This window comes from Crotalus tigris, unplaced genomic scaffold, assembly GCF_016545835.1.
Source record: "Crotalus tigris isolate CLP2741 ecotype Arizona unplaced genomic scaffold, ASM1654583v1 scf7180000017765.3138416, whole genome shotgun sequence".
NCBI classification, from domain to species: domain Eukaryota; kingdom Metazoa; phylum Chordata; class Lepidosauria; order Squamata; family Viperidae; genus Crotalus; species Crotalus tigris.
The window spans coordinates 2,739,385-2,762,494 of record NW_024096620.1 but is presented as its reverse complement, the minus strand read 5'-3'; the positions used below and the strand labels follow the sequence as shown (position 1 = coordinate 2,762,494).

Genomic DNA, 23,110 nt, shown 5'->3' with positions numbered 1-23,110 from the left:
CGTCCACCTGCTGCTGCCTGGCCAGGGTTGTTCTTTCAACACACAACCAGGATCGGATTCCCAGAAACACGGAAAAGAGACGTGGGTGGCCGAAGGGCCGCTCTGCTCCGTCTGAAGACGGCAGCCAAATCAACAGAGGGCATCCCACCCACCAGGTCTGCAGAAAGAGCCCTCTGCTCATTGGGGGGGGGGGACGGGACCCGAGCAGGGGCTGCCCCCGCCTTCCTCAGGCCCTCTCAAGTGCTGCAAGCAAGCCTGGGATGACTTTGCCAGACCTTTTCTCTCTTCTCTCCCCCCCCCCAGGGGTGGGGCTGGGGGGGTGGGAAAGAGGAGACGGGGAAGGAACATCTCAACCTCCTGCACAAGATGCTAATTTTTTTTATTTTAAGCCTCTCGTTTCTTACACGTAATGGAGAAGAAGGGAGAGAAGACCATCTCGGGATGAACATTCCTCCCTTCCGTTTATCCCGTCTTCAAAATAAAAACAGAATCACACAATCTGGACGCCACCTGCAAGATGCCACTTCAAGGATGCCATAAAGTCCAGGTTTCTAGTGGCCTCCTTGCTTTGCTTCTCCTTCCGATGAGCATCTATGAAGTGACCGTCTTTCTAAGAGCAGCAATTCCTTCTGGAACATTCTGGGAGAGTCCAAAAAATCCAGCAGAGGGATCTGCTTTCCACGGACTCCAGAGCAGGGCTTTGCCTTCCCCGTAGCCTTTTTTGACTGAAAGACAAAAGCCTGCAAATGAATTTACGAATATGCAGTAGTCATCCAGGCATGCAGCTGTCCTCTCCTGGGTCAATGCTGCTAACATCCGATGTTTTGCATTGACCACAGATGGAAATGTAGCCCTCTTTTTCCCTTTTGCTTTTGGAGTTAGAATATCAGTGTTTCTCAACCTTGACCATTTTAAGGCATGTGGACTTCAACTCCCAGAATTCCACAGCCTGCAATGCTGGCTGTGGAATTCTGGGAGTTGAAGTCCACATGCCTTAAAATTGTCAAGGTTGAGAAACACTGAGTTAGATGATGCTGGGGGGGGGGGATGTGAATGAGAGTCCAGTTAGACATAACAACACTAAACTTAGCGTGAGAATCAAGGTTATTGGGGCTGAGAGCTGATAAAGAATTGAAGGGCTAGAGAGCTGGAGAGGAAGCCGGGGCTTCAAGGTAATTGGGGAATGTGCTTTGATACTACTGTGCTTTGATACTACTGTGCCCAGGGGAGAGGAATTCAATTTTTGGCTTCGATTATGTAATGCCTCTGTTATGCTACTCAAATAAAAGGTCCTTTAAGGTAAACAATGCCTCCAAGTTCTTTTGAAGAGTTTCATCTGTCGGAACCGGGACATTCTGGGTGTCTCAAACCCTGCAGCTTCTGCCCAGACTCAGCGCCCTCACCTGCTCGGCTCCCCTGAAGCAGCAGAGACCAGAGGACAGCCACCCCGAGTCCAAGCCCCCCAAGGATTTTACAGGCAGGGGCTGGGAAGGCCTTCCGGGGAGCAAAGGCTTAAAACAGTGGTTCTCAACCTTTTTAATGCCGTGACCCCCAACTGGTGGTAAGTCGAGGACTACTCAACCGGTCGTAAGTAGAGGACTACTCACTGGTGCAGCACCGTTTGCAGAATGGGACTTTTGGCGGGCTCAGCAGGGCAGAGACAGCCTGGACAATTCCTATTGGCTCTTGAAAGCCAATAGAATTAGACTCTATTCAAGAGAGTCTATTCTATTGGCTTTCAAAAGCCAATAGAATAAAAGGGAGTAGCACAGCTAAGGAAAAGGGGGGAAAAATGGCGGACTGCGTTGTTTGGCGACCCCCGTGAAATGGTTGTCCGACCCCAAATGGGGTCCCGATCCACAGGTTGAGAACCGCTGGCTTCAAACAAATTGTGCTGGAGTCAGGAGCTCCAATGACAGCCCAGACACTGACTAGCAGGCCCAGCACTGGGGGGGGGGGCACGAGAATCAATTGAATGACAGAATGCCTAGGGAGATTCCAAGGTCTTTTTCCAAAACGCAACTGGAATGTTTTTTCCTTGTGGAAGGAGAAGAAGGAGACCTTTTGCTTCTCATTCGAGAGGCTTCTTTGGGCCTGGCATCCGGCCTTCATCTGCTCATCCAAGATGAAGCTTCTCGGAAGAGAAGCGAAATGTCTTCTTCCTTGGGGGAAAAAACAGTCCAGTTGCCTTTTGGAAAAAGCACTATGGAGACAATAACGAAGCTAAAAGGGACTTTGGAGGTCTTCTAGTCCAACCCCCTGGTCAGGTAGGGGACCCTGGACCTTTCTAGATAAATGGCTGTCCAGTCTCTTCTTAAAGACTTCCAGTGTTGGAGCATTCACTGCTTCCGGAGGCAGGTTGTTCCACTGGTTAATTGTCCTCACTGTCAGGAAGTTTCTCCTTAGTTCCAGGTTGCTTCTCTCCTTGATGAGTTTCCATCCGTTGCTTCTTGTCCTGCCTTCTTCAGGGGCTTTGGAAAATACGGTTGACCCCCCCCCATCTTCTTCTTTGGGGCAGCCCCCCAAATACTGGAACACTGCTATCATGTCCCCCCCTAGTCCTTCTCTTCGTTAACCTAGTCATACCCAATTTGAGAATATGTCTGGTTTAATGAAAACAAAAATGAGGCAGGGTCTCCAAGAAGAAGCACAAAGATCAACTGGATGATCCCCCAGAGCCATTTTGACTCGAGTTGTTGGGAGTTGGGCAGTAGGCAAATTTAATAAACAAACAAACAAACAAACAAACAAGAGGATAAGTAAGAGAACTCTTGGGATCAGGCCAGGGGCCTCAGTAAGGGAGCCTCCACGAGAGAGAATGCCTCCAGGAGGACACCAGCCCAGAAGCACCCTAAGCCCCATCCTCTGTAATCAGTGTGATAAATTCCAGACACCCCTCCTCCCCCCCCCTCACCAGCCAAGGAGGTCCTGGCTGGAGATGAGAAGACCCAACTCTTGACAAGAGCAACTGAAGGTATGGTGGTCGTGTAAAAATATAAAAGCTTTTTGGACTAAGATATGGTGGAATATCCAAAGAATTTTTAGAAAGAGGGTAAAATTTACTCCACAATTGTTTTTGTTAGGTATTGTTACTGATTGTGATGCTAAGGAGGTTATATTGATGTTGAATTTGATTACAGCCGCAAGGCTGTTAGTAGGGCAATATTGGAAGAAGGAATCTTTGCCTACCTTGCAAGAGTGGCTTTTTAAAGTTTCCTATCTGGCGGAAATGGCAAAGATTTCGGCTTTCTTAAAGGAGCAATCGCAAGAGAAATTTTTTGCCGTATGGGAAAAATGGATAAATTTCACACAATACAAATTGGATATAAAAAAATACCATTTAGCCTTTTTATAACTTGTATATAAACTTTGATATTTTATAGATTGTACTTTTTCTCTTTTTTCTTTTTTTATCTCTTTTCTTCTTTCTTTTTTCTTCTTTTTTAAGCACTTTTTCTTTTTAATGCTTATGTTTTTTTTTGTTATATATATCTTATTGTTAATTATTTTATAAGTTGTTTAACTTTTTTTTAGGATTTTTAAAATTTTAATTAAGCCTATATTCAGCTCTGGGAAGCTCGGGGGGGGGATGGAGGGGGTGGTTTGGGAGGGGTTGGGTGAGGGTTGTTTTGTTTTTTTTGTTGTTGTCTCTTTTGTTTTTTGTAAAAACTTTTAAAAATTTTCAATTAAAAAAAAAAAAAAAAGAGCAACTGAAGGCCCATCGAAGAAGCTCAGCAGCCTTACCTGGTAAAGCCATCACTTTTCCTCTTGGTGAAGGGCTTCGATGAAGACTTCAAGCTTCTCCTGGATCTCCCGAACTTTTTCTGGAAAATAAAATAAAAAAATCAAGTTCCTGCCTTCAGGCCCAGAGAAGGAAGCCGAGGAAGGCCCCCCATGGTCTCCGGTTCATCTTCTCTCCCATCCGTTGTCAGAAGGCAAACGGCAGGCAAGGTGGTTCATCCAGAGGTGCTCCCTGACCTGCTACTTTAAGACTTGTGGACTTCAACGGCCAGAATTCCCCAGCCAGCAGGACTGGCTGGGGAATTCTGGGAGTTGAAGTCCACAAGTCGAGTCGGCAACTCCTGATCTAGATGAACTGGACCAAAAGCTGGGAAGCGACTAGGCTGGGAAAAGCTTAAACTTGGGACACCTGAATTTTATTTAGTAGAGTTTTCATTTAAAATATTATCATTTAGCAAATACTACATTGCAATGAAAAAATAAAGTTTGCACAATGGCATTCAACAGCACGTATTGGTTATATTCCTTTCCGGGAACGCCCGGAAGCGCAATTGAAACGTGTTGTGCAAATGGAGAGGGGGGGGGACTTCAGGGATGGGAATCGGGTCTTCTCTCAGCCTTCTCCGAAAGCCCCCCTGCCCCCCCCAGAGGCCTTGAACTGGGAACAAGAGAGACGTTGGGGAGCTGACACTTTGGGATTACCAGTGACTCCCCAGGAAAATAGTGAGTCTGCTGGATCCAGTGCTGGGAGCCAGGCTCCCTTCCTCACCCACGGAGACAGGGAAGGATAAGCCCCCAGGAGCCCCAGATGGCACCGGCTGTGAGAGGAGACAGGAGGACTTGGGATCCCTCTGGCAGGCAGGGCGCCAGGGGCCAAGACTGGCAGCTTGGGCAGAAGAGCCGCTGAGACAAGCAGCCATCCTGCCCCATCTCCTTGGCAGAGCTTGGCCTGGCCCCAAGACCAGGAACTGGACGAGGCAGGGCGGAGTCTGGAACTGGAAAACAAGGAGAAGCCCAACTGGCAAGAGGCACCCCCCGCCCCCGGGCCTTATTCCCTCAGGGGCACCTTGATATGTGCCGACCCCGAGCCCCTTCTCCTGCTTTGCCAGTCATCTGGACCTGCCCGTTACAATTATTATTAAATCTGTTTGCTGCCCATCTTGCCCCAAGGCAACTCACCCCCCCTCTTGCTCCAGATGTCGAGGAAGGATGCCAGACAATGCCCCTTGGGGAGGGTGAGAGAGGAACACCCTGGTTCTCCTACACCTGTTAAACAGCCCCCCCCAAGGCACAAAGCCCCCCCGCCCCCGTCCCAGCCGCAAGGAGCAGGATTCTGCAGCAGCCGGCGGGGAGCGCTGAACCCCCTGCTCCTGCCATTGACCGGGTGTTTGCTCAAAAGATGAGCCGTCCTGGCCCCCCTCTTCCCAGCCCTTCATCTGGTCATGAATATTCCCATAATCCTTTCTCCCAACATCCCGTCAACTCTGCCCGACACAGAAGGAAGAAAGCCTGGGCTATTCAGCGGCTTCAGGAGACCCATTCATCTTTCCAGCCTCTTTGTCCCCACATGAAACAACATCCATGGGCCACTCATCTCCCTTGCGTTAATCCTCTGATCCGGGGCTCAAAAACAGACTAATTGATCTGTAATTAGGATCTGAATACACACAGAGAACACAGGAAGACCCGGCTCCAGGACTGAGGCGGGGAGGGGGGGCTCGGCTCAAGAGGGGAAGGCGCCTTGAAACACAACCGCTCAGGATCAGCCGGGGGCACCACAAGGGCCTCACAAAAAGCAGCTGTGGGCATCTCAGCCCTAAAATCAGGATAGAGCTGGAAGGGACCTTGGAGGTCATCTAGTCCAACCCCCTGCTCAGGCAGGTAACCCTATACTATTTTGGATAAATGGCTGTCCAATCTCTTCTTAAAAACTTCCAGTGTTGGAGCATTCACCGCTTCTGGAGGCAGGTTGTTCCACTGGTTAATCGTTCTCACTGTCAGGAAGTTTCTCCTTAATTCCAGGCTGATCCTCCATGGGCCGCCCTGACTGTCCTCTCTGTGGCTTCTGCACCAGCAGCGAAGGCACAAAAGGCCACATTGCAAACGCCGAACGGAGGCCTCTCAATGCAGAGTTTGGCCACCTGTGGCTGCGATGGGAAGACGTCACGGGCAAACCTGGGAACGGCGATGGGGTTGTGACTGACAGGTTTGGTTTATTAAACTCACTGGTCGTTTGCCACAAAGCTTATCCTGCCATTAACGTGGCACTCGTGAACTGTTTCTACGGCTGACTGACAATCCCTTCTGGATTCTCTTCCGAATGGCGGGTTAGTACGGGGCCTCAGAGGCCAAGACTTTGCCCCCGGGATGCCCAGCCCGAGCGAGCGAGGTCACAGCTACCAAACAGCCCAGCGATGGTGAAGCTGCCGGATCTGATCTGCCGGCCTTTAAGAAGGCCGTTAAAACCCTCCTGTTCCGGTAGGCCTGGGGCTGATGTCCCCGGGGGGCCGGGATATGATCAGACTCGCAGTATGACTGCTTTATTTTATTGTTTTATCATTGTTTTAACTTTGTACGCAGCCCTGAGTCCTTTGGGATTGGGCGGCATATAAATACTGAAATAAATAAATAAATAAATAAATAAATCTAGTCATGCTGGAGGGGTTGCCGACAGGAAAGGGCAGGGCTCTGGCCTTCAAGGGAGGCTGTGGGAGATCTGGGGCTGAGGGCTTCCAATGGCCCCTCCAACAACGTGGGGTGCATTTCTTTCACTAGGTTCTCCCTTTCCCCAGAAAGTGTTCCAATATCTGCCACAAAGAGGAGGGGGTCAGTTTGCTCTCCAAAGCACCAGAAGGCAGAAGGAGAAGCAAGAGAAGGGAACTCATCAAGGAGAGAAGCAGCCTCTTGATCGTGAGAACAATGGATCAGCGGAACTACCTGCCTCCAAAAGTTGTGAACGCTCCGACACTGGAAGTTTCGAAGAAGAGATTGGATGGCCACTTGTCTGAAATGGCATAGGGGTTAGACTAGAAGACCTCCAAGGTCCCTTCCAAGTCTGTTACTCTGCTAGAGCTGAAAATGGCCTCCAGGAAGACAGGGCTTCCTTCTTCCTGAGGCACCCAGGAGGCTCCCAGTTAAAGGGAGCTGGGGAGGGGGCAGGGCCTAAACCGCCAAAGACCCCCAGCCGAGACCTTCGCTGGCTTCCCCTCCCCCTCCGGGACTCTGAGCTGGCTGCAGACCTTCCGTGACCCTCCCTCTTCCGGCATGGGGAGGAGGACCCCATTGTGACTAAAAGCTGTTAGAATGAAGTGAGCTGAGCCGGGGGTCAGGCCCCACTGAATGGCTGGGGTCTTTTGGCCAGACTGCTTGACAGCAAGGTCCCCCCCCCGCTTTGGAGCGGGTCCCCCTTGTTCACCCCCCCCCCGAGGAAAAGGCCAAACCGGGAGGGAAGCCACCCAGGTCAGCCGGGTGGAGACAGAACCCCATCCATCACTGGCCAAGACAGATTGATGGGAAGCCCCCCCACCCCCCAAGGCTGGAAACCAGATGGGCAGTGAATGGGCGGGGGGGGGGGTGTCATGGCAAGGTGGGGAGGGTCTGCCCGTTGGAGGAGGCGTTTGTGCTGCCAGCAGAGAAAGCGGGTCAAGATGGAAATGGGGCGGCCGGCGGGTGGCTGGGAGGCCCTCCCTCGCCTCAGCCACAAAGGCCGGCCCTGTTCCCCGTCCCACTGCCGGGCGGGTGGGCGGGAGAAAGAGGGGCTTGTCCCAGGCTCTGCCCTGGCCTGGGCTTCCCTGAGAGGCCGAGATGAGGCCGGGGGATTCTTCCCCCATTAGCTCACCGGCCCAAGGAAGCCCCAGGACAAAAGCAGCCAAAGAGAAGCCCTCTGAGGGAGACGGGAGCAGTTCAGGAGGAGTCACCCCCCCCACCGAATCAGGACGAGGGGGGCGCCCAGGGAAAGCCGACACCACCAGCCACGCTCCCTCACTGCCAGGCAGGCAGTCAAGGGGCCCCTTGTCAGCGCCTGCCCCGGAGCGAAAGTGCGTCCTGCCACGCTGAAGCAAAGCCTTCCTGGGGTTCCCCCCACACGGGAGACGGGGAAATCACGGCAACATCCGTGACACGGGTCAGCGGGGTGTGTGTGTCGGTGTCAGCCTCCTCCCCACCTGCGTCAGAGGCCCATCAATCCCGCTGCCGGAACCCTCACTGGAACCCTCACCAGATCCGGGAGGGAGGAAACCCCCCAGGACACCCGAGGGGGGGGGGACCGGGGCCTGGGAGCCCAGCACTCTCCTGGAAGGGGACGGGGCTTCCCAGGGAAGGAGCTCCCCCCGGGGGGTCTGTTGACTTAGCCACCCCGGCAGGCAGCCCGGCAACTGTGCCCCGAGTGGCCCCCTGGCAAAGCTTCCGGGAGGAAGGATCTGGCTCAGAGGGAGGAGGGGCTCCCCACTGCCAAATTGGAGGGGGGCTAAGAGGGCGTACCTAGAGGGGGAACATAGAAGGTGCCCCCGAGTCCCTGGATCAGCACCACCTCTGTCCCCCACCTGCCCCCTCCACAGCTCCTCCTCCCCCAACTGGCTCCCAAAGGCTCCTGAGGGGCTTCCGACGGTCAAGAGGCCCCCAGCAGCTTCTGGAGCCATACGGGATTCTGCTGGGGGGGGGGGAGTACAACCAGCCCCTTTCCTCCTCCCACCCACCGGAGCTTTCCTAATCCCTGCGGTAAGAGATCGTTTTCAACAAGTAGGAAGATGCGGGGGGGGGGAATTCCTGGTGAAGGAAAATCAGCCCCCTCAGGCTTCCCTGGAACGGAAGGAGGGAGGTGTGTGTGTGTGTGTATGTATGTGTGTGCGCGCCAAAGAAGCGACCGAAACCTCACTGCCAGTTCCAATCCTGACAGAGGTGGGACCCAGCCAGGATAATCTCCAAGATGAGCCTGGACTCCAGAGCAGGAGCAGCCCAGGCAGAAAGTGGCAGGTGGCATTTTGGGCTCAAACTGGATGGTCTGGTGTCCCATCACCCTTTTTAAAAAGCAGCGAGGGGGCCCAGCTGGGCCTCTCCCCTTTGCCAGCACCCAGAGCTGGCCTTTTGCTCTGCTCTGGGGGAGGGCATCCGTCTCACTCTGCCCCTCTGAGCTGCCCCCGATGGGCACATCCCATCGGCCCATTCGTGTGCCATGCGGAGCCACACACCCACTGGATGCCACCCCCCCCCAGTTCCCTCCCAGGGACCAGGAGCAGATCTTCGGGCGGGGGGAAGAGAAATCAGAGCAACGGCAGGTAGTAGGGAAGACCACCCACCCACAATGCCAGGACCAGGGTCTCTGTGGCTGCTTTGAACAGGCTGCTGCTGCTTTGCGCTGACCCCTCTCCTGGCTAAGGGCCGGTCTGGGCCACTGCTGCCCGGTGGGGTTAAGCTAACTCTTGGCAGGACCTCAAACAGTTCCTGGACCGTCCCTTCTGTAGCTCCAACTGGGGGGGGGGTGAGTGCATCCCAAGAGGGTCTCCTGCTTCTCAGACCTTCCTCCACCACAAAAGCTGGTTTATGGTTTCTCCTCAGCGTGAATGCTGACGCCCCTGAAATTCTAGCATTGATGGTGTTACCTCCCTGGGTAAAGAAATGTCTGCAAGAAAAGAACCCAGAGCGAGGCTCAGCCAATTTCACTGTATACATGTTATACTTTGATAATAAAGGGTTTATTTACTTGAGAGAACCAGCCCCCCCCCCTTGTTACAACCCTGGGCTGCCAATATTCTCCTTCTTCGACAACACAGCATCAGCACAGGAGCCTTCAGGTTTTGGGGTTCTATAACTTCCCAGGACAGGGGTAGGCAACCTTGGCTCTTTTATGACTGGTGGACTTCAACGCCCAGAATTCCCCAGCCAGCCATGCTGAGGGGAAAGGAGAGGTTTCCAAGCTGAGCCAGGCTGGCTGAGGAATTCTGGGAGTTGAAGTCCACCAGTCATAAAAGAGCCAAGGTTGCCCACCCCTGTCCCAGGACTTGGACTGGACCCCTGACCCTAGAACCCTCATCCAAAAGGCACCAGGGAGAATGTCCTTCCTGCACCAACTCAGGAGGCTCAGGCTGCCCACGGAGCAGCTGATCCGGTTCTACGGAGGAATCGCCGGGTCCTTCATTAGCATCTCCACAACTGTCTGGTTTGGCACAGCAACCACACAGCAGAGGTGTGGACTCCAATGGATTGTCAGGACGGCAGAAACAGAACAACTGCAACCAGCCTGCCTTCCGCTGAGGACCCGTCTATTGCGCAGGTCAGAAGGAGGGCCGGGAAGATCTCTGCAGATCCCTCACATCCTGGACACAAACTGTTTCAGCTCCGCTCCTCCAGATGGCGCTAGGGAGCACAGCAGGCCAAAACAACTAGACCCAAGGACCGTTTTTTCCCTCCTGCCATCACTTTGCTGAACGCCTAATTCCCATGTCTTATGTCTAAGGCAGTGGTTCTCAACCTTTTTAATGCCGCGACCCCCAACCTGTCGTAAGTCGAGGACTACTCAACCGGTGCAGCACCATTTGCAGAATGGGACTTTTGGCGGGCTCAGCAGGGCAGAGACAGCCTGGACAATTCCTATTGGCTTTTGAAAGCTAATAGAATTAGAGTCTATTCAAGAGAGTCTCTTCTATTGGCTTTCAAAAGCCAATAGAATAAAAGGGAGTAGCACAGCTAAGGAAAAGGGGGAAAAAATGGCAGATTGCTTTGTTTGGCGACCCCCGTGAAATGGTCGTTCGACCCCAAATGGGGTCGCGACCCACAGGTTGAGAACCACTGGCCTAAGAAGATTCACCCACATAGGAGGGCTGTGGTATTATTATTATCCTTATCATCTTCTCTACTGCTTTCTCTTATTGGTATCATTATTATGATTATTATTATTGCACATATACCGAGAGCTTCTGCAACGGAGACAAACCCCTTGTGTGTCTAATCACACTTGGCCAAATAAAGAATATTCTATTCTAGTCTGTTCTATTCTTCTATTCTTATTGGTAGCACCGAAATTCAAGAAGCCGAGCATATTTCCAATGGCATAAACATGTAGTAGTTCAGACTGCTTTGCCCAGAGCTTAATCACGACCCTCAGGAAAGAGAGGAAATGCATGCAAAAAGGCGGGGGGGGGGACGGCAGGGGCGGTGAGAGACCTGCACAAAGGCCTGCCTTCTTTGGGGGGGGGAATGACACCCCCCTTTTAGGACAGCCTCTTTGGAGCAGAGGGGTGGTGGGAGGGAATCCCCCGTGTGTTGTGAATGACAGCAAGGCCTCCCGGCAAGAGAGGCTGGGCTGCCTGATTCTCCCTAGGCCTCCAGGGGTGGGTGGGTGGGGTGGGGGACAAGCCCGGACAGGAGAGGGCCTTGGTGGGCCAGGAAATGCTCCTCATGCAGGAATTCAGCTGGAGATTACCCAGCACAAACACCCACGGAAGCTCCGCTCAGCGGCTGCCACTGGGAGAGAAACCCCCAGCCCTTTGCCTGGCAGGAAGCTGGCTGCCCCTCTCTGCCCCCCCCCCAGGTATCTGCCCCTCTGGCAGCTAGGCAAACAAGACCCCCCCCAGCCCGTGGACTCTTCACCCCCCCTTTTTCCTGCCTGCAGGAGAGAACCAGGGGGGGACTGTTCCTCCTGGCTGAAAACTGGCTTGAAGGCTTTCCATGCGTGTCCTGGCTTTGGATACTTACAAGGGAGGGGAAGCAGGGATACAGGAAACTGAGGACCCACCAAGGACACTCTCACCCACTCTGAGCAGGGCAAGCCACTTCCCATGAACAGAGAGCAGACCCCCCCCCAGCCCTGATGATGTTCCCCAGTCGGGTCACGAGACGCCTGCAAGGAGACTGGCAGGCTCAGAGGGTCCCAGGGACCCCATAGTCCTCCTCCTCCTCCTCCCTGCAAACCCCACTCTCTTCCAGTCCTGATGATGTTCCCTGGTTGGGTCACGAAACGCCTGCAAGGAGACTGCCAGGCTCAGAGGGCATCAGGGACCCCCCCCCGCCTCAGCGATTCTCTCCCCCTGGGTGAGCCACACAGTCCGGAAGGCTCCCAGAGGGAGGCACCCACACTGCAATGCCTCTCGCGGACTGTGGCTCAGACAAAGCCAGGACCCAGGGAGGCTCAGACACAAAGACCCAGAGGCAGCCAAGACGGTCTGGCCAGGCGCTTCCTGGGGTTCTTAACCGCGCAGAGCCCAGCACTTCTCCAGTGGCAGAGCGTCCCACTGGCGCAGGAAGGGCCCCGTGACTCCAGCCAGGAATACTCACTGAGGTCCTCAGCCAGCTGCACTCGCTTCCCCGTCAGCAGCGTCACCTTCTTCCCACAGTCTTCGGCAAAGTCCTCCAGCACCTCCTTGACGTTCTTCTCCAGGCGCCTCACTGCAGAGGGGGCCTCGGGGTTAGCGGAACTATTTCTGTGGGGTGTGTGTGTGTGTGTGTGTGTGTGTGTGTGTGTGTGTATCTTGGAAGGGCTTTCTCCAAAGGCAGCTGGACTTTTTGTTTTTCCCTTGAAGACATTTCGCTTCCTGCTTCAGAACTGAGGAAGCTTCTCGGATGAGAAATGAAACGTCTTCAAGGAAAAAACGAAAGCCCAGCTGCCTTTGAAAAAAGCCCTTTTGGGACAACCTGGATCATGGAGGACCTCCACAGATGCTTCTGCAGGAGGGCGAAAGTGCTAGAAAGGGAGGCTGAGGGCTCCGAGGAATCAAAGAGGAGAAAACCGTGGGAGCCGGAGGGCACCTCCTGGGGGGAGGGGGTCCAGGATCCATATCCAAAGGAGACGGAGGTCTCGCCTTCAGCCAGGGCTGAGCACCCTGGCAGGAACGGAGCCACAGATGCCAAGCAGCTCCCCGGAAGGGCAGGTTTCCCAGATCCTGAAGGGGCGTCCGAGATGAAGTGGGGGCTGCTGGGCATGCCCCTTCTCTCCCACCCGCCACCCGGACGGCCTCTGTCCCCACCAGAAGCCCATCCATCCACAGCAGGGCTCCTACCTTCGGTGTTGGCCAGCTGCTGCCTCAGGGTGTTGGCAGTGATGGCCAGCATGCGCTGGATGCGCCAGAAGAGCACCACGTCGTTGCACTCCAGCTAGAGGAGCAGAGGGACACGGCGGTGAGCCCCAAAATCTGCTTAGTGCATGGGGGAGGGGGGGCTGTGCAAATCCAGCCCGGCCCAGCAGGTGAGCGTATAACGCACGAATCCAGAATGCAAGTAAAGGCAGAGAAGGGAGAACGATCCCACACGGGGGGGGGGGCCCTCGGAGAGCTCAGCACATTGCCCAGACAGAGCAGCTGGAACCAGATGTTCACTGCAAGACTGCCATCTAGTGGAACACCGCAGAAGCACCATCCTCTTGGAGCACGGACATCCCGACTGGGCAGGAGAGCCTCCCCCATCTCACACACACACAAACACACACTGGCTTCTCCGCTTACCTCCGAGTCCACAAAGTGCCTCTGGTAGTAGTAGAAGCCCCTCCGGCAGAGGTTGCAGTGGTCCAGGGATTGCTTCAAGAAGTGCTGCCTGTAAACCTGGTGCCAGGTGTCCTTGATCTGGGAGCAGAGAGAGAAAGGCCTGGTCCTTCAAATGGCCGGGCAAGCAAACCGAGGCTCTCTCGCTAAGGATATCTGGTCAGTCCTGGACTGGGGGAGGCCCTCTGCCGAGGCCCCCGTCCTGAGCAGAAGGCAATCCGCAAAAGACCGCCCTCCCTACTGTGTGGACGGAGAACGGCTGGCTATTCTGCCCGGACACCCTTGGGGAATGCCCTACGGTGCCCAGGAGAAAAGAAGAGGCCCATCTGCGGTCAGTTGCCCCGGCCGGCCAGGATTTAATTTCCTGTCCTTGGAGAGAAAGTGGCGGGGAAGGTCCTGGGGGTCACTGATGGCCATGAGCTCCAGGGAGAAATTCTGACACCGAGCAGAGAACGAGAGGGAGACAGAATCAGGGCTTCCAATGGTCAAAAAAATAAAAATAAAAATAAAAAAAGAATAAAGTACAACAGAGCAGCAGAGTTGGAAGGGACCCTGGAGGTCTTCCAGTCCAACCCCCTGCTCAAACAGGAGACCCCATAATGTTTCAGAGAAGTGGCTGTCCAGTCTCTTAAAAGCCTCCAATGATGGACCACTGGGTTGAATTATGGGACCCTCGTAGCTCAGTGGTCAGGAGGCAGCACTGCAGGCTGACTCTGCCCACAGCCAGCAGTTCGGGTCTCACCGGCTCAAGGTTGACTCAGCCTTCCGTCCTTCCCAGGTGGGTAAAATGAGGACCCAGATTGTTGGGGGGGGGGGCAAGAGGCTGGCTCTGTAAAGGGCTGTAAAGCCCTTTGGGGCAGCGTACACAAGTCTAAGTGCTGTTGCTAGTCCAGAGCCCCTCCCAGGATGCTTGTTTTTAGGGCCCACTTCCCCCAGGGGCCTGATCCAATGGCAACCCCGGACAGAGGAAGCCAGCTGGAGTTGTGCTCACTGCTGCTCCCACCTAGCACACCTCCACAAATCCTGGGGGGCTCCTCCCTGGCCGGCCACTCGGCCGCCAGCAAGTGCAAGAAGAAACCTTCCAGGGGAGGAGAGTGGGCAGATTGAGAGGAGGGGGGGTCTTACTGAAACCCTACCTTCCCCACCTCACGGAGTCCGAAGCCAGGCGCCTTACCAAGCAGGGGTCCACCGCCACCCCTCGGGCCTCGAGATTCTTCCGGACGGTGGTGACCTCGTCGTTGGCCAGGTAAGCCGGGTGCTCCTCGTTGCATCTGATCATCTTCTCCAGCTCGTTTTTGGTTTCGTTGCGGGTCGTCTGGCGTGGAAGAGGCGGAACGGCCCCGTCAGCCCCTCGCAAGGGGTGGGGGGGAACATTTCAGCGGTTACGGGTTGCCCTCCCCCTCCTGGCTTTTCCCCTGGGCTTGGGCCAGGGTGTGTATGTATGTGTGTGTGTTGGGGTGTTGCAGGAAGAGCCTGCCTGTTTAATGGAGGGCCTCAGTTTACCCTGTGTTTCTATTGGGGTTATTTTTACCCTGTCGGTTTATGGTTTGGATTTAAGCCGACATGAGTCCCTCCCCTGGGATTTGGGCAGCCATATAAATTGACTCAACAAATAAGGTTGATTGTGCTTCTCCTGGAAATTGGAAGGAAGGGACAGCAGGGCCACGCTTGACATTAATGAAAGATTCCCCACACTGAATCCTCGGCTTACACTATTTAGGGACCGATCAAAGTTACAACAGTGCTGAAAATAGTGAGTTATGTTCGTCTTTCGCACTTAACGACCGTTGCAGCCTCCCCAGGGTCACATGGTCAGAATTCAGTCGCCTGGCAACTGCTTCATATTTATGACGGTCGCAGTTTCCCCCTTTGCGACCACACAAGAAAAGTCACCTAACAACTGTGTTACTAACCTAACAACTGCAGTGATTCACTTAACAACTGTGGCAAGAAAGGTCACAAAATGGGGCAAATCTCACTCCACTCCTGTCTCACTTAGCAGCAGAAATGTTGGCTGTAAGTAGAGGACTGCCTGTGCAAGGCAGAGGGAAAGGCTAACCCTGGAGCAACGCTGAAGGAGGAATGCAAATGCCACCAAGGGGGAGACAGGCTGAGGCTGGAGGCCCCAGAGACCCCCACTGCCTCCCACTCCCCCAATAAAATGAGTTCTGAGGAAGGTGGAGGCACCGCTGGGGAAGGCCTGCCTCCCCCTGGGAAAGAGCAAGAACTGGCAGCCTCCCCCAGGGTGAAGGAGGAGAAGCAGGAGGAGGAAGCCCAGGGCGCAGAAGCGGGACTCACTCCGCGAGGGGGTGCAGCCGGCCACGCAGAGAAGAGGGAGCCCCACCAGAGGGAAGGGCCGACCCTGGGGTGAGACACCTGCGTGTCCCTTTACCTGCTCTTTGCTGCGCTTCACCCAGTACAGCCACCTTTTCCTCCAGTCCGGCCCCACCATGTCTTCAATGACCGATTCCGCTAGAGAGAAGCGAGACAGAGGCCCCCCCTGAGTCCCAGAGGCCAGAAGACCCTCGCCCAAAGCAGGGAGAGAAGAGGCGCCCGGCCACATTCGGGGGGGGGGGGCTGCCAAGGATCCACCACCCTCCCTTCCGGGCCTCTGACTTAGGAAGCCCTCCTCACTTCAGAGCAGTAGCTGTGAGGTGGCCCAAGAGAGGCTGAAACCGGAAGGAAGGAAGGAAGGAAGGAAGGAAGGAAGGAAGGAAGGAAGGAAGGAAGGAAGGAAGGAAGGGAGGGAGGGAGGGAGGGAGGGAGGGAGGGACACTCACTGTCCTTCAGGCGACTCTGCAGGGTCTCCTCCATGAACTGAATGGCGGCGTCCCACTGCTGCTTGTCCGAAATGGAGCGGTCCTCCAGGGCGTTGTGCTGGATCACCCTCTGCCAAGACGGAGCACCGGCATCAGGAGGGCCCCTCTGCCCCCGCCCCACCCGTCCCGAGGGAGCACGTGTGTGCATGTGGGGGGAGGGGAGGGGGGCTGGCCCTACCAGGCTGTCCTCTGCCCCCTCGTTCCACTTGTGCCTCTTGATGCTCTCCTCCTTCACGGCCTGCTTCAGCTTGTCAAAGATGTCGTCGTGCTCCTTGCCCTTCTGCTCGGTCATGAAGCGGGAAAACTCCTCCTGCAGGGTCTCCCAGGCCACCTGCGGAGGGGCGGGAGGGGCGCCTCAGCAAACAGCAGGCAAGGCACCCCCCCCCGCCGTGCCCTCTTGCGCCCTGTCTGCCAGCCCCAGCGGTTCACATGGGATTCCCCGTCTTCTCCAGGCGTGGACCACCAGGCCCCCTCCGAGCCCAAGCCTCTGGGTGGGAATTTGATGGGGGAGTGGGATTTATCCCCCCCAGCTGCAGGAGGGATTCTCCAGGCTGGAGTCCTCCCTCCAAAAAAGAAGCATTTACTTCTGGGTTTTGGCAAATGGTTTGGTTCATGATTAGTTTAATAATTGCAGGGTTAGCTTAATGACCACCACAAAAAAATTGGGTCTGTCACGTGACTGACTTTTATGGCCATCTGAAGTTATGATCATGGGCAGGCTCCATTAGTGTCAATAACAACAACAGCAAACAATAACAACAACAATAATAATGTTGGGAGGGACCTTGCAGGTCTTCTAGCCCAGTTAAGTGGTCCTAACCTGCCAGAGCCTTAAGCCAGTCTCCCTCCTGGCCTAGGGCCCCCCTCCAGAGGGGCAGGGGGCGGCAGACCCCTCACCCAAGGACCTCGGTCCCGCTGCCATGCCCACATTCGGGCTGAGAGACCGCCTGCGCCGGTGGAAGCTATTTAAGCCACCAAATCCAGGGGTGGTCCAATTTCAGCTGAACTTGAACGGCCTTTAAAAAGGGAAAAGAGGCTTCAAAGAGAGCCCACGTGGTGAGGAAAGCAATTGGCAGGGGAGGCCGCCTGGCAAGTGGGGCAGATTGAGGGAGAAGCTCTTGGCCCCCGTTCAGGAGCAATGCGCTGGGGGTCTCAGCATACTAATGCAGGGGTAGGCCACCTTGGCTCTTTTATGACTGGTGGACTTCAACTCCCAGAATTCCTGAGCCAGCCATGCTGAGGGGAGAGGTATCCAAGCTGAGCCAGGCTGGCTGAGGAATTCTGGGAGTTGAAATCCAGGAGTCATGAAGGGGCCACAGTTCCCCCACGCTGGCTGAGGAATTCTGGGAGTTGAAGTCCAGAAGTCATAAAAGAGCCAAGGTTTCCTACCCCTGCACTAGTGGAAAGCCTGGGTGGGGCAGGGAAGGCTCCGAGCGTGGAGGGGAGAGCAGGACTGGCCCTGCGTCTCCCAGAAAGGAAGGAAGAGGTGAGGCAGGGACGCCAGAGGTGTGTGTGTGTGTGTGTGTGTGTGTGTGTGTGTAGGGTCAGTGCTGCTGTCCTGCTTCGCCCCTCCACTGCTTTACTGATGCCAGACTGCCATGAACCAAGGGGGGGGGGGGAAAGGACCTTGAAAAACGAAAAGTAAGTAGTACTCTTAGTACCCGAAACTTTTCAGAATCTGGCTTCCCCGGCTTGGTAACCCCTTGGCTTTACTAAAAATGTAGGGTTTCCTGCCTGAGCAGGGGGTTGGACTAGATGATCTCCAAGGTCCCTTCCAACTTTATTATTATTACTAGAAAAGCAGCCAAAGGCTCTTCTTTCCTCAGTGACCCCACTGGGGGGGGGAGAAGGGCAACAACATGATCGGCCGCTCTGCTCAGGGGAGAGTCCCCCAAGAGAGGGCAAGTCCCCCAGGCTGCCACTCACCTCCACGGCCTTGTTGGGCAACTGCTTGTCTGTCCACTGCTTCAGCCGGATGTCCACGGTGGTGTTGAAGGTCCCGGCATTCAGAGACTGGGCTGCTGGAAGGTAGATGTTCTCTATCACGTGGGTGGAGACCCTGTCCCACAAGGTCTTCTGGAGGATCTCCTCCCTGGGAGAGGAACAAGGGAAGAAAGGAGACCGGCGTCAGGAGGAGATGAGGGTCCCAGGAAGGGGAGAGAACGCCCCCTTGGCTGCCTAGGCCAGGGGTAGGCAACCTTGGCTCTTTTATGACTGGTGGACTTCAACTCCCAGAATTCCTGAGCCAGCATGGGGAAAATATGGCCCCCTCATGATTCATGGACTTCAACTCCCAGAATTCCTGAGCCAGCCTGGCTCAGCTTGGAAACCTCTGCTTTTCCCCTCAGCATGGCTGGCTCAGGAATTCTGGGAGTTGAAGTCCACGAGTCATAAAAGAGCCAAGGTTGCCTACCCCTGTTCTAAGATTTCCTGCCTGAGCAGGGGGTTGGACTAGATGACCTCCAAGGTCCCTTCAAACATTATTATTATTATTATCATCATCATCATCATCATCTTTTATTAATTAAACATGAACCTCAGTCAACTGAACATTCAAATTGGCTGGCACTGATGGTTGACACTGGTTGCTACCAGCATCCCAGGTGTCAATCAGGTATCTTCTTAAAATATAAGATGTTCCAAGTAGCGCAGTTTTTTATAACATCATCATCGTCATTATTAAAGATCTGACAGGCAATTATCCTTCCTTCTCCCAGAATCTCAGTCATTTGGCATAATTATCATCTGAAACTCAGAAAAAGTAAATTTCAACTGATAAACCAAACTCCTCCTTCTCTTGAATAAACACACGTTTCCATTTAAATGGCCACATGAATGAAGAAAATGAACATTATGGTAATGTAAGCACAATGATCACACGGACTCCAGAAGCCTTTTGGGGGAATGGGCAGGAATGTATGAGTGACATACACAAACACAAAAGCTGTTGTTGCAACTTCATGCGCCTTCCATGAAAAGCAGATTAAAGAAACTGGGATGTGTGGGCATGTGTTGTGTGTGATCACACGTTGTGAGAATCCAACCTTTCTCTTTGCTGCATGAACTAGGCTGTTATGGGAAACACTAATGCAGTTTGTGTAGAAAGCGCACACATTCTATGAACACAGCAGTGGTGTTTGTTAACTGTGGGAGAGGATTTAGAACAGGGGTATCCAATCTTGTCAGCTTTAAGACTTGTGGACTTCAACTCCCAGAATGCCCCAGCCAGCACAGCTGGCTGGGGAATTCTGGGAGTTGACGTCCACGAGTCTTAAAGCTGACAAGGTTGGGATACCCGATTTAGAGTAAGTCCGAGAGGATTGTTGATAACAAGAAAACATAAAACGAGGCAAAAAGGCAGAATTCTGAACACGAGGAATTCGGAATTAATTAGGAAGAATTCTAGGTCTATGAGACAGGAAGTCAATATGGTGGGAACGGTAGGTTAATAGTCCAAAGGGTAAAAATGACAATAATTAACACCATGAGCCTGAATGCTTCCTTCCTGCGAAAGGAAAAGGATGGCAAGGAAAGCAAAGAAGGGAAAACTATTTTCTTGCAGAGAAGTTGCTCCTTCCTGGGATGTTTGGCAAGCAAAGCCATTCAAAGCTTTGCGATCCTGCTGAAGTCAGGCCAAGGGGGGGGGGGGGAATGTGTGTGTAGTAAGTAGGCCCATCTGGTCTCCAACTGGCTTTAGGAAAGTTATTTATGACAACTTAAAAGGATGCGAAGCATTTAAAGAATAAAAATGGGAAAGGCTTGGAAACAGAAAACAGACGTTTCACTTGTCTTTTGCCAAAAAATCTTCTGGCCAAACCAGACTCATTTGCTCGAAAACAGCTCCGCAAATACACACAGACATACAGACAGACACACACAATTTCCGCTTGCTGTTGGAGGCCTCTTGATCGACCTTGCAAGAGGCAAATCAAAAGCAGGGTCGGGTGTCTTGTAATCTTTGCTGCTTTGGTGATGTTTTCAAAGGATGAGAGCAGGAACAAAAATGTTCCAGGGCGAAAGGAAACGTTTGAATTAAAAAAAGGACCTGGGGAGACATGACAGCATCTTCCAATATTTGAGGGGCTGCCACAAAGAAGAAGGGGGGGGGTTTCCACCTATTCCCCAAAGCCCCTGAAGGCAGGACAAGAAGCAACAGATGGAAACTAATCAAGGAGAGAAGCAACCTGGAACTAAGAAGAAACTTCCTGACAGTGAGAACAATTAACCAGTGGAACAGTTTGCCACCAGAAGTTGTGGGTGCTGCAACACTGGAGGCCTTTAAGAAGAAACTGGACAGCCCCTTGTCTGAAATGGTATACGGTCTGCTGCTTGAGCAGCGGGTTGGACTAGAAGACCTCCAAGGTCCCTTCCAGCTCTGTTATTCCATTAAAGGTCAGAGCCCAAAAGGCTCAAGCAAGCCCCCCCCCCCGCCCCCAAATATCTTCCTGACATCTCAGTAGTCCCTGGCAGGGATTCTCAAGACCCAAAACAAGGAGAATCACATGAGGCAGCCCCATGGTTTTTAATCCAGCATACAGCACCAAGGGGGGGGGGCGTGGGAGGCCCTGGCACTTTGTAAGCCTCTGGCAGGCTGACCAACGCCATTCTTTGGGGCGGCCAGACAAACCTGGATTTTATTTGGAATATTTACAACTTTGCACAACTGCTTCTCCTCTGCTGCCCAAGTTCCCCCCGCCCCTCTGGCTGGTTTCAATCACTCTTGGAGCAAGAACAATCCACACACACAGGCATGTTTTCTTCTGGGGAGGGGGAGCTGCAAAAACCACAAGGATGGGACGGGGGAGGGGGAGGAAGGGGCTCCCAACCGACACGGAGGCCCATCCACGCTCGACAGTCCCAGCGGAGCATTCAAAGCAGCCCCTCCTAAGCTCAGCACCCCCGACCACCACCACGTTCCTAAGACCAACGAAAGAAATGAAGGACGGTACCAGTGCTTGGGGGTCACCTGGCTCAAGCTTATGACTTCGTCGAGGATTTCGTTCTTGGCTTTTTCAAACAGCTCGTTCTGGAGAAGGAGAGAGAGGGAGGGAGGGAAAGAGGGAGAGTTACTGAATGTGGGAAGGGGGTTGAATCGGGTGTAGAAAGAGGCACGGTGGATTTCTGCCGAGATCAAAGGCAAGAAGGACGTCTCCGGAGAGGAGGGATGGATGACACAAGCCTCTCCTGGGGACTCCGCTCCTTCGCTGAGGACCCCAAAAGGTTCCCTGAGCAGCCCCTCCCCACTTCAGGGGCCCCCTTTAGGCAGGGCAAAGGCAACAGTCCTGCCCTCCCACACCTCCCCCTGGCCTCGCCCACACCGGCTCCTTTCAAAGCAGACACCTCCATGCCTGGACTCAGCAGGGGCCTCTTCCACAGGGTGTGTATGTGTGTGTGTGTGTGTGTGTGTGTGTCTGTGTGAAACTCCTTTCATCCCTGGTGGAAAAGGCCAATGGCCGACCGCTTCAACACCTTCTGGTGGTCCTGAGGCAGCTGGGGTCAAGACCCTCCTTCCTCTTTTGGGCTCTCCTGGGGGAGGGGGAGGCTGGGCTGTCTTTCAACTTTCTGTGCAAGTTCGATTAACGAAGGGGAATCTTTGTCAGCTCAGGGTTGACACCGGAGGCCCTTGCTGCTCTCCGAGCTTGGCCGTTTCCTTGCGGACGGGTCATGACCCAAATGAAATAACATCACCAGGGCAAATAAGCAGCGGAGATTCCCTAACCCAAACCCCAATCCTTACTAGCACTGATGATGTTAGCTAGCTGGATAATAAAAGGCCTGCAGGAAAACAACCAAACTCACGGAGCATCAAGGACCCCTCAAGTTTGATTAATTAATTTGTGCTATACCATGGACTGCAAGGCGATCCAACCGGTCAGTCCTAGAGGAGATCAACCCCGCCTGCTCTTTAGATGGCCAGGTCCCGAGGTTGAAACTCAAGTACTTTAGCCACCTAATGAGAAGAAGGAAGGACTCGCTGGAGAAGAGCCTGATGCTGGGGAAGATGGAGGGCAAGAGAAGAAGGGGACGACAGAGAAGGAGGTGGCTGGATGGAGTCACGGAAGCAGCAGGCGTGAGCTTCAATGGACTCCAGAAGATGGTAGAGGAAGGCCTGGAGGAACGTTGTCCATGGGGTCGCGAGGGGTCGGACTCGACTTCGCAACTAACAACAACAATACATGCATGCTCTAATTGGCAAGTGAATTCGAGTTTTAAGTTTTAGCTTTGCAGGGTGGGGCCCCAAGAGAAAGAGGGAGCCGGGCACCTGTCCCAGCTCTATGAATGAGGCCAGTGCTGGTAAGCAGAGTCCAGCTGAGCCCCCCAAATGTCTGGCTCCAGAGGCTCTGCACAATAGGATCCCAGTCCTTCCTCAGCCCAGATCCCTCTGGTGAGGTCCATCATAACTTAAACAGTCATTAAACAACTGGACATGTCGAGAATTACCCATAATTGTGGAAGTTTTATAGCAGAGGTATCCAACCGTGGCCATTTTAAGGCACATGGACTTCAACTCCCAGAATCCTCTAGCCCAGCGTTTCTCAACTGTGGCCATTTGAAGACCTGTGGACTTCAATTCCCAGAATTCCCCAGCCAGCTACGGTTGGCCACCTCCTGCTCTACAGGGAAGCCACTGACAGGCCTTCACGTGTAAGGATGCTGTGATGGCTGAAGCTGATCCTGAGGCCCAGCAGATGCTCCAAAGGCTCTGAGGCAGACAGGAACTCACCCGGTCCAGCTCTCGCAAGCGGGGGTAGTTGTTCTTCCACTCGGTTTCCAAATTAAAGCGGGTTGCTGGGAAAGAAAAGATAACAGTGAGACCCACACCTCCGTGCTTGCTTTTCCGGAGGGTGCCCTTCCCACACCCCGAAACCTTCCACGGAACGCCCAGGCCCTTCAGCTGCAGGACACGGCCAGGAAAGGCCGTCTCGCTCTTCAAAAGCCACCTGTGTGTTTATGTTGATTATTATTCTTTCCAAATCAATAGACCCCGGGGGCGCTTTAAGGCAGCCTGATCAGAACATCCAACCCATTAAAGCCTCCGTAGCCGGCATCATTAAAATCAAATCATCTATTAAGAATCATAAG

At 53.8% G+C, this 23,110-nt stretch overlaps 1 protein-coding gene across 4 annotated transcripts in view; it reads right to left on the bottom strand.

Moving 5' to 3' along the window:
* Positions 1-358: 358 nt before the first annotated feature.
* Positions 359-23,110, bottom strand: part of OPA1 (OPA1 mitochondrial dynamin like GTPase) — a 61,040-nt gene continuing 38,288 nt past the window's right edge. For 3 of the 4 annotated variants that reach the window (XM_039341513.1, XM_039341515.1, XM_039341516.1), the window contains 12 exons: positions 22,752-22,816; positions 20,977-21,053; positions 17,954-18,119; positions 16,206-16,358; positions 15,989-16,097; positions 15,601-15,680; positions 14,383-14,523; positions 13,173-13,289; positions 12,732-12,825; positions 12,010-12,120; positions 3,745-3,824; positions 359-725 (listed from right to left, as the gene is read on the bottom strand). In XM_039341513.1, the coding sequence (XP_039197447.1) occupies positions 3,757-3,824; positions 12,010-12,120; positions 12,732-12,825; positions 13,173-13,289; positions 14,383-14,523; positions 15,601-15,680; positions 15,989-16,097; positions 16,206-16,358; positions 17,954-18,119; positions 20,977-21,053; positions 22,752-22,816 (1,181 nt within the window). In that variant the 3' untranslated portion in view covers positions 359-725; positions 3,745-3,756. Of the gene's footprint in view, positions 741-3,744; positions 3,825-12,009; positions 12,121-12,731; positions 12,826-13,172; positions 13,290-14,382; positions 14,524-15,600; positions 15,681-15,988; positions 16,098-16,205; positions 16,359-17,953; positions 18,120-20,976; positions 21,054-22,751; positions 22,817-23,110 lie in introns of all 4 variants that reach the window. The other variant, XM_039341514.1, reaches the window with a different exon arrangement.